Source organism: Poecilia formosa, unplaced genomic scaffold (assembly GCF_000485575.1).
Source record: "Poecilia formosa unplaced genomic scaffold, Poecilia_formosa-5.1.2 Scaffold209, whole genome shotgun sequence".
In the NCBI taxonomy this organism is placed as follows: domain Eukaryota; kingdom Metazoa; phylum Chordata; class Actinopteri; order Cyprinodontiformes; family Poeciliidae; genus Poecilia; species Poecilia formosa.
The window spans coordinates 268,544-279,332 of NW_006800148.1; the positions used below are offsets into that span (position 1 = coordinate 268,544).

The following is a 10,789-nucleotide window of genomic DNA, read 5'->3' on the forward strand; positions in this document are numbered from 1 at the left end:
CAGTCCTATTAACCCCAAAGCATTGTGATTTGTAAAAACTCATAATTACTTAAGAAATTTTATATCTTTATTATATTTTTCATCTAGAAAACATCTGCAGGTGAAAAGAAATGTTTATATGCTGTTCTGCACAATTTATCTGTTGAAAGAAACAATGATTAGATTGTGATCTGCTGTTTACTGTATTAGCTAGAGCTAATACAATTAGCAGGAGCTAATGCTAAATCAAAACAAATTGAGAAATAGGTAATGGATGTTTAAAGTGGCATTGAAGTATCTTTAAGTCTTCCCAGCACACTGTTCTAATATATTTGAGAAAAAGTTTTGATCCGGATGCTTACCGTAAACAGCTTGAGTTAAAAACTGGAACGTTTTGCTGCATACAGTCAGGTTAGCATTTCCAAGGCCCAGAAGGATAAATAGATTTTTCGACCAAATCTTCCTCTCCATTGATTATTTCCTCTTTTCGTTTCTTCATTCCTTCATATTTCAACACGCTTCAGTTTAAATTGACACAACTGAACGTTACTTATTGCGCAAAAGTTACTGTTCTGGCTGGTTTGAGCTATAGCTGTTAGCACCTAGCATCCGCCACACGAACGTCGCCATGTTGTTGCATTGCAGCGTAAACAACATGGTGACTTCCGCGTAGCAGTTTTTTATTTATCTAAACTAAACAGCCTTACTGTGTTTTTATCGAACTGTTTTTACATCTGAATTACTTTTTTGTTATAATTAATTGTGTGTTCCTTTGGCAAACTTAAGAGTTCAATTAAATGTTCACAGTCTCCTGTGGCCCTCTGAATGTCTGCTGTGGCATCTGGGTCAGCTGAAGATGAACATCCAGCCGATGATTAACTGGGTGGAAATCTGGAGCCTTTGTCAACAACTTACTGTTAGTGTCCAAAGTTTCAGTTATTTCTGGTTCAACACCTGAATCTAATGATGATTAATTAGCAGGTTTCCTGTCAGTGGTCATAATTCACATCCAAATCTTTTCAGTATGTTAGATGGAACAGGCCTTAATTCACTCAAATATGTTAGTGTCTTTTCTGGCCACCAGCAGAAGAGCCAACACAAATAAGCAAAAATGCTTTATTTTTAACCAGTCAGGAAACAGATGTTAAAACTGTGAGCGGCAGATGGGTCCGCAGTCTGACCTCGGTGACATCCCCGAACCTGAAGAAATCTGTTGGTTCATCCCCGGCCACCAGGATGCAGCCGACCGGCTAAAGTCTCAGCTTGACTCTCATCCAAGCAGCTTAGAGCCGTAATTAAATCATTAAATTCTTGTCTACGCTTCACAGAGCCGAGCCAAATTGACTTTCACCAACCTCATTTTCGATTTGAACACCAAATAATGATTTTCTGCCAGTCTAATTACAAAGCTCAACATCTGATCAGGCTGGCATCCGGCCGGGAATTATCACAGGGCCCGGCATTAGACCTCATTACCAGGCCGAGTGCAGAATTATTACATCTTGTAATTGGACGGGGACATTTATCAGCAGGGTTGGCATGCTCTGCAATAACATGCTCCGTTGAGCGGCGTTCAGTCGGCAGAAAACAAAGAGGATCTGGAAGTTTATTTGGTTTTAACCAGCAGAAGACAAGGAGGAGCAAACATCGGCTGCAGGAACTCTGGGAGGCTGCCGGGTTTTCTCTGCTCTTAGTTTATAAAGAGTTTAACCCAAAACAGCTAAATCAGCTCAATCAGAGTCCTTTTAATCCATGATATTAAGGATTAAAGGGCACTGAGCAAAATAAAGTGCAACATTTCTGGGTTGTCATCATATGGACCTTCTCAGATATTTGTCGTTTTTCTCAGATATTTGTCGTTTTGACTGGATTTTTTTCCTCTTCTTCATTCTCAGCTCACTCTTTCTTTTGCTACCATTTCCCCAAATGGCACCAATCCGTCTTATTAAAGCAGATAACAAATTTTATTCCACTAGACGACGAGGAAGTTAATGAAGACATTTGTGAGGGTGAAAGAAAGGCGTTGATACATGTTTTTTAACAAGTTTTTATTCAAACTTGGCATAGTCACTTGAAATATTGCCTTATAATTGTCTAATTCTTTATTTTCAAACTGATGTGTACAATGGATTATGTAAAAATTTTCTGTGGAGCTTAATGAGGGTAATAACATTTAAGTATTTAAAATAATAAAGTTGAAACAGAGAGTGAAAGTTGCAACTAAATGTAAAATTAAGATTTTAAAATAAAAAAATCTGCATTGCATTTAGGTTTCATATCTTTCTAGTTGAGAATTAATCACTACATGTACAGAAGCTGCACACCGTTCTCTGGCGACTAATAAAACCCAGCAGGAAGGAAGTCAAACATGGAGGTCCAATGCTTCGTAGGACGCTGACTGGTGCACCGCCCCGAACTCCAGGTGGAGCTGTCCTTGACTGCGAGAACGAGAAAGATGCAGTGATGGAAGAGCAAAGCGCTGCGTACGGCGACCGGGGCAAAACATCCTGCCTGCAAACATGGCCGACAGACAACATCAGAATCACACGGGTATCACAGAAACAACACAACACACTAACACAACACACCAAGCATCATTTCAATAACACACCAACTGGGCCAGTGACTTCCCATCCATCCAAAAAGTAAAGAGATAAAAATAAATCAAACTATTTCTTCAGACAAGGCAACTAAAAAGTGAATTTTCATATACATTTTTGGATCAAAAGTAAATTCAACTCAACACTAAAACATACATTTTGCTTAGCGGTTAGCATCATTCGCTCACTTGTGTGAGGATCTGCTGTGCTGAAGATGTCTGTGCTGCCGCTCCAGTACTGAACCGCTGTCTTCCCATGGTAATCTCTGATGTTCGTTTTAGCATCTGGTGAAGAGAAAAATACACATCAAAGTGTCTGATTATGCAGATTTTTATTTACACTGTTGATTTTGTTTTTAGACTTTTAGATCTCTTATCCTCCATTTGTCCACTTTACTCAGATTTTTTGGCCAGTGAACAAGGACTGGAAAGCAAACAGATGAAGCAGTAAGAGGTTACATGGAAGTCTGGCTGACATGAAAATAAGTTAGGACTGAATTAGGAGTTTAGCACAAAATAACCTGTATTTATTCCTGCTTTTATAGAGGAGCTGGAAACAGCGGGATGCTCTGTTTGGATTAGTGTAGTGACGTAGCGATCCTAAAGTCCATCTTCATGTCACTGCCTTACCTGCAGACAGACTTGTGGGGTCATAAAAGCTGAAACCAATCAAATAATGAAGCCTGCAGCTGACCTTCATTAACAAACGGTTAGCCTGCCTGAGGAACCACTTTAAACCTCTTCAACCTCCACAAACAGGCTCAGAGAAAAGCTCAGAGACCACACAGACATGGGGAGTAATTAGAGATAAAACGCGAAGCTGAGGAGGTCAACACCTTCCTCTGACTGAGGAGAGACGGCAGCTTCTCAGGAAGAATAACACAGCATCAACATCCAAGTTCACTCCAGCAGAGCCACGCCTGCTGGTCCGCTTATCTGAAGCACCAAACTTCCAGGAAACTTCAAACTGGAAATAAACAGAGTGTGTCTGTGAATAGACTCAAGAGCGAGCACCAGGTCAGTTTTAAAGGTGACCAATTATGCTTCCTGGAACAGGTTAAGACGGATCTATGGGCCATACAAACATTTTCATTACATTTTCCGCACAAAATCATCATTCTTCAATAACCAGATTTTAGTCTGATCCTTTCATATTGAGCTGTTTTAAAGACTCTTGTCACTTTAAATGCAAATGAGCTCCACGCCCCCCAACTCAATGTTTACACTCGCACGTGAAAATGGCTGCAAACAGATTTGCAATTACACAATCGTACATCTTTGAAAAGCAGAAGTGGAGCCTCCAGCACAACCAACAAGAGTTCAGCAATTGATTTCTGAATGGAGAGTGAACAACAAAACACTTGTTTTTTCCAGCAGCCATTGTATATAGGATACAGTGTTAAAACCAGCTGGAGGTTGCTAGGTAACGGGCTTGGCTTCATTAGGGTTGCTACGGTGCCTGCTGATTTGTGACGTTACATTCTGAAGGGTTTTGAAACGGCTCATTTTCCAGACACTAAAAAACATGAACTTATTGACAAAAAAACGGCTTTGTGAGTTTTTTTTAAGTGCTTGGGTTGTTTTTTAGAAGCATCAGAGACCCAAATGGAAGCATAAAAAAAAAGTACAAAAACTGAATTTTACATAATAGATCTCTTTGAAGACTAAAGCTAAGGTATAATGAATGAAAACATACCAAAGCTGGATGATGATTAAGAAAGTCAAACCTACTGACGTCATTGAGATGCTGTGGGGTGACTTGAAACTGGCTGTGAAAGCAAGAAACCCTGAAACATCTCACAGCTGAAAGTGAGGAGTTCCTCCTAACTTTTTAGCGGTGGGTGTAATTTTCCTGAAATAAAACAGAAACTGCTGGAGTGGAGAGTTTAGTTTCCCTCAGCTGGAGTTTAAAGATCCTGTTTCATGTAAAGTGTGTTTAAGCGACGCACGTCCTTCTCTCTGCTGCGGAGAGCAGCTTGGATTTCTCTAAAGTCGCAGCAGAAACTGTGTTTAACGCTGGTGGGAGGACGAGTGTGGGAGTTAAAGTGTCGGTAATGACGAGGGTCGGTTACCGTTGGTAACCATTAGCCGCTCCGCTCAGCCTCCAGCCTCCTCAGGTGGGACATCAACACGAGCCGCATGCGTCTTGGTTTTACTTCACAAAACTCTCAAAGTTAAACAACAGATCCGCCTACAGCTGAGGTGGAAACACGACAAAATAAGTCAACAATCAGAGATTTACAGTCAAGACTGAGAAGCTGGTTTTCCATCTGAATACAGTATCAATAATCTGTGTGTCCAAAAATATTCCTGTGACCAGGTATCCAAGAGACTTTGTGAACAATAGACTAGGATTTATTGGCATCTTAAAACTTAATTTGACTTGATGATTCCATTGGCTTCGTTTTCATTATTGAAAAACACTGAATGTGTTAAAGGCGAAAATTAACATTTTGCATATTTTCATACTTCAATTTGGGTTTCTATTGCTTCTAAAAGCAAGCAGCCCAAATGCTTAAAAAAACCAGCTGCCACTTTCTGGCAAAAAAGATAATGTTTAGTGCTTGTTGTAAAACCAGCAGAGCTCTAGCACGTTTGGTCAGCCGGTTTTACCACAGAATAATGGCTGCTGGAAAAGACAAATGTTTTGTTGACTTGCCATCCAGAAACCACTTACTGCATTCTTGTTGATTATGAAAGAGGCTCTACTAATGCTTTTCAAAGATGTATGGTTGCATAACTCCATATCTGTTAGCAACCATTTTCACCTGTGAGTGTAAACGTTCAGTTGGGGCGGGGGCGCGGTCAGCAGCTGCTTTTTTAGATTTAAAGTGACAAGACGCCCCAAAACATCTCAAAATAGAATCTCATCTAAGAACGATTTTGATTTTGATTATTTTTTTTCAAGGTCAGGATACATCTGTTCAAGGAAGGCTAATAGAGCACCTTTAGATTGCATACAGATGGTCCCGCTTATTCCTCGATTTCCCTTTGATTCTGCTGGAGCAAAGCGTCTGAAACCACAGCACTTCTACCTCCAGCTTTCACAGCTGGCATTCGGTTCTTCCAGCAATGCTACATTTGGTTTGGTTGAACATGTTTCCTCTCTTCTGATGTCCAGATATTTAAATTTTGGACCAATCTATCCACATAAATCCACGTGTATCCCGGGGTTGTGTCGTAAATGGTCCAGGTCCGTCATGGAGGCAGCTGGAGACCGGAGCACGGAGGAATGGAGGTGGAGGAGGTTCGACTGTCAATCTGAGCTCTTTGTTGGCAGCAGTGCTTTGCATCAGTGCTTTCTTCAGGCCGGTGAGTCTGTGAGGCGTAAAGATGAAGAATCCCTCGCTGACTGACGCTCGCTGTCTGAATATCAATTCGAAATGTGCATATAAAGAAAACCTGCCTGGAAAACAGACTGACAGCAGAGAAAAAAATATTCTCCTGACGTTGCGATTGTTTCTTAAAATGTATCTGAATGTCTAGTCTGCAGAAGCAGCACAAGTGGAGCAGAAAATATCAATTTTCCCATCCAAAGGGCCTTTTCAGGTTAAAACTGAGTTAAACTTGGATAAATAATACAAAATGTGTTTCTTTTGGGTGTGACTCACTGTATGTGCTGATGAGGGTCTGAACCACCTCCTGATGTCCGTGAATGGAGGCGACATGAAGAGCGGTATAACCCTGAAAACAATGACAAAGACAAGCTCCCAACTTCTTCTACTTACATCAAGAATTACAAAACCATACTAAAAAAAATATTTTCAATTGAATAAAAATTGTACCAAGTAAAATAAATCACTCTTCCTTTACTGCAGGATAAAATAAATCTGTTGCACAAAGCTCCATATTTGCGGCAGTAATAGAAATATAACTTTCAAATGTAGTTATTAATATGCAAACTAGACGATTCCTGCACAAAAAGTACCTGCAGACTCTGGAAAACATTTTGTTAACCAAGCCAGGATTTTCACCTCAGTTCATGGCCTTAAACGGTGCAGAAGTGAGCAGAAAACTGCCTGAAGGAAGATGATGCTCATGTAAGTTTTATAGCAAATCATTTCCATTCAGGGACAAACACGCCGGTTAACCTTTTCCTGCAGAAGTGGAAGTTAAATTAACGAAAACACATCTTAATATTCTTCTAATGAATTAGGGAGAGAAAAATGTCAGCAAATACTGGAAATGATTTCATAAAGGGCTGAAACGATCAATCGGATTAATCGATGAACGAAATAATCACTAATACTAATTTAGTATTTGATTAATTAATTGGAGTGGACAGATTCAAAAAAGGCCATTTGCTGAAAAAACATAATTTTGAGAGAAGTAATTAAGCCAAAACTATAAAAAAATATATAAACATTTTGCACTGAAGATAAAGAAATATATAAATAAATCTGCTGAAGTGGCATAATTTTAGCGTCACCTCGTTCAAATTCTTTAAGAAATTATCCAATGAAGCAGATTTTGTTACCCAATTATAAACTGGTTATCCCAAAAAAATAAATCACCAGATCAGCTCTACTCTGTATTGATGTGAAGTCAAGCAGAAACAGCTGAGCTTTACATGCTACAAGTATTTTCTTAGCAGAACTGCAGAAACACAAAATGAAAATACATCTTAATATTATTCCAATGAATTAGGGAAAAGTATTTGTTGTCTAGTTTCTAGTGTGAATATCTTAGTACACTTGAAATAAAACTAAACTATATTACAAGTAACTTTTTAGCAAGAAATATGAGCTTGTTTTAAGACAATAAATCTCGAATATTAAGAAATATACAAAATATTAGTTCTACTGGTAGATTGTTTCACTTATGGGAAAATATCTGCCAGTAGGACTAATACTTTTTTTTTTTTACTAATATTAAGAAATTGACAAAACAACTCCTATATCTTGCAGAAAAGTTACTTGTAAGATAGTTTTGTATTATTTTAAGTGAACTAAGATATTTATACTAGAAACCAGACAGAAAATACTTGGTAAAATATTGTTTTTGCACAATTGTTTGAATGTTTGTCTTACTTTAAAAATGAATTATTTGTTTGTTTTCAGGATGTGCCAATTTTTTAAAATCCGATTAATTGTATATTTGACAGATTTATCGATAACTTAAATAATCGTTTTTTCCAATCCTACCTGCAAAGACATGCAAAATAAAGACACTAAATAAATGGACAGCAATAATCTGATTGGCTGATTAGTTTATTTGTTCTCAACCTTTCAGCACTACTAAACCAATCAGATTTAAATAAAGTATGAATAAACCAATATATTTAAATAAAGTGTAAACAACTGGAAGTTATTTTACTCTGCAGGATTCAGATTTGATCACTTCCTGTTCTTTGTGTCCATTTGTTTCCTTCACCGCTGTCAGAAACTCGTCGTCTCAGAGCCGGTATCGTGTTAAACGTGAGTCGTTTGTAGTTTTTGACGACCTGCTGCTCATCACCCGGAGCTGCTGTCAGCAGCAGAGACGAGCAGACGCTCTCCTCGCTGTCAGAAAGCCGTTTAAACCCGACTCTGGTGACAGAAGACTCAAAGCAGAGGTGGAAGTCTGCGTTCATTAGGAAGACGAGTCTGTAGATTACACGGTAAACTCTCATCACAGCCTTGGCCCTGGAGGACGTTTGATGTGGAAACACAAAGACTCCTCCTCACAGTCACACTCTTCCTGCTGTCCCAACAGCAGCGAGACAACCAGCCGACTCCGGATCAGAGGAAACAGAGTCATTTTCGCCTTTTAAAACACGGATTTTGTTTTTCCGGACGAACAGCTGCTACAGAAGGCCGACTGTTAGCTGCCACTTTCAAGGGTCTGGATGTCAAAGGAAGACAGGCAGCATGAAGACGTAAATATCTGACATTTTCCTCAAACGCTGAGCAGCTTTCATGTTTTCAGACGCTCTTTGAGTCTAATATCAACTCTAAAGGCCACAGCAGCAGGGGGTTCTGGGAGACACATCAAGGCCAGACGGCGATCCGAAAAGAAAACATCCACCTGGAGCACAAACTGGTCTGATCTGTGCTCCATTCAACAACAGAAAATCTCTGATTTTTTGCAAAAACAATCAGAAATTTGTTGGATTCTGCAGCAGATCATCAGTAGAGCTGAGAGGCTGGCCTGGCCATTGCCCTCCAGTTGATTCTCATCTCCCATCTCTGGGATTTCTCCCATTGAGTTGGATTTCTCCGGTTGAATTTGAATCGGCGAAAAGAAGAAGTTGTGAATGATGATGGTGATTTTCTGATTTTCTGTTTTAAAATAGTAGTTTCAGTAACAGCAGCAGAGGAAGTGAACAAAGCCATTCAGTCTGTGTTGGATGAAAATCCCATGAGAACAATATTATATATTTTAAACAATATGGCAGAGATATTTGTTTTTATGAAGAACTTTGTTGATCAAGAGAAGAAGGCCAATACTGATCTAAAGAAACTAAATTCAACTGCAGAAAGAATAGACAAGAATAATCTAAGAAAAAAAAACACAAAGGAATGGACTAATATGGCAACACCTTTTAAACAATAATGGATTCAGGTGAAAAACTAAATATGGCTAACCTAAATAGTAATAATGAACCCAAGAAAGAATCAGAAAAGAAACAATAAAGAGAACGAAAGTACAAATACTAGCAGATCACGAGACTTTGTTTCAGGCTTTTAAGTAAAAGAAATTTGGTGAATTTGTTGAGTAAAAATCAGCTTCAGACTTTGGCTGCACAAAATGTCAGTAGCTGCGTCTCCATTATAAATTTGCCCAAAAAATGTAAAAAAACCCCACAATTTTTCAAATGCGATGCTTCCATTAAATAAAAAACGCACATGAAAAAGTTTGTTCAGGTGATAAGTCATTAAAAAACATGGTGCGCCATCATCATCCGACCACTTCCTGTCGTCCTCTTCGTCATTTCCACCAGTAGCAACATCCAATTGTTGATCACATGACTCATGTGATGCAAAAAGCGTTTCCATTGCAGTTTTGTCAAATAGAGTAATTTTGATAAAGCAAAAAAAACAACAACAAACAAACAAAAAACACCTTATCCTTATTGAAAAACGAGTTGAAAGTGAAGTGTTTCCATTGAACAAATTTTCCATAATTCCAGTTTTCGCTGTTATACGATCAATAGAAACGCAGCTACTGATTTGCATTCCAAATACCCACGTCTATTTATTGTGTTAAATTCAAATGAACAGTCTCTACCTGCTGACAGCTAAAACACAAATTTATTTTTTATAAGTGTAAGGAGACACTGGAGGATGACTCACCCCCTTCAGCGAGGAGCGGAGAGAAACGGAGAATCAGAAAACATCAGAAAATGTTTTATCTCTGATCATTTAAAATATGTTTCATTATCAACACGGATCTGAGATTTAAGAAAAGAAAAAGATCAGAAACTCACATGCTGTCGGATCAGCGAAGAGGAGAAAGAAAAGATCATTGAAATAAAAAATATAAAACTTTCATTTACTTCCATCCATCCATCCGTCCATTTATCTATTAATCCATCCATCCATCATTTATTGTTAATTCTTCCCAGTAATGAATCAAATTTCAGAGCTTTTCTTCATTATTTTAAATTAAATCCGTTAGTTTTTCCAGATTTGTTTTCTTTTTTTCCCCACATTCAGGCGACTCTTCAGACGGATACAGACCAGGAAAATCCATCCTGTTGAAACCCTCCAGTGAATCCCAAACGTTTTTCTCGACTTCTTGCTGTTTTATGGATTATTGATTTTTGATTTATCTGTGACTCCAACAGAGGCCATTCCTATCAGAGCCATTACGGCCTTAACGATCAGAGACAGAAAGTTAATTATGTAGTTATGGAGCCAATAAGTGACTTGTCTGCTATGGTTTAATCTGCTGGCCGAAAACATTATCTCCTACAGGCACATCTTCATCAGCAGAGGAAGAGGAGCGGAGGAGGAAGAGGAGTGAGATCCAGCAAATCCTGTATTAAATCCACCCATCCATCCATCCCACCTGTTCACACACCCTCACCGATCGGACGTTGACGTCGGCTCCAGAGTGAATCATCATGTCCACGGCCTCCTGACGGCCTTGCTTTGCTGCCCAGTGGAGTGCCGTCTGTAACACAACCACACACACCTGAACGACAGCTAAAACACACACCTGTAACACAACCACACACACCTAAACGACAGCTAAAACACACACCTGTAACACAACCACACACACCTA

At 39.0% G+C, this 10,789-nt stretch overlaps 1 protein-coding gene across 9 annotated transcripts in view; it reads right to left on the reverse strand.

Annotated features, from left to right (window-relative positions):
- Window positions 1–2,006: 2,006 nt before the first annotated feature.
- Window positions 2,007–10,789, reverse strand: part of LOC103148631 (ankyrin repeat domain-containing protein SOWAHC) — a 42,980-nt gene continuing 34,197 nt past the window's right edge. For 4 of the 9 annotated variants that reach the window (XM_016679397.1, XM_016679395.1, XM_016679394.1 and 1 more), the window contains 4 exons: window positions 10,571–10,675; window positions 6,190–6,262; window positions 2,768–2,863; window positions 2,009–2,490 (listed from right to left, as the gene is read on the reverse strand). In XM_016679397.1, coding sequence (XP_016534883.1) covers window positions 2,342–2,490; window positions 2,768–2,863; window positions 6,190–6,262; window positions 10,571–10,675 — 423 coding nt within the window. In that variant the 3' untranslated portion in view covers window positions 2,009–2,341. Of the gene's footprint in view, window positions 2,491–2,767; window positions 2,864–5,504; window positions 5,897–6,189; window positions 6,263–10,570; window positions 10,676–10,789 lie in introns of those variants that run through there. The other 5 variants (XM_016679393.1, XM_016679396.1, XM_016679398.1 and 2 more) reach the window with 5 other exon arrangements.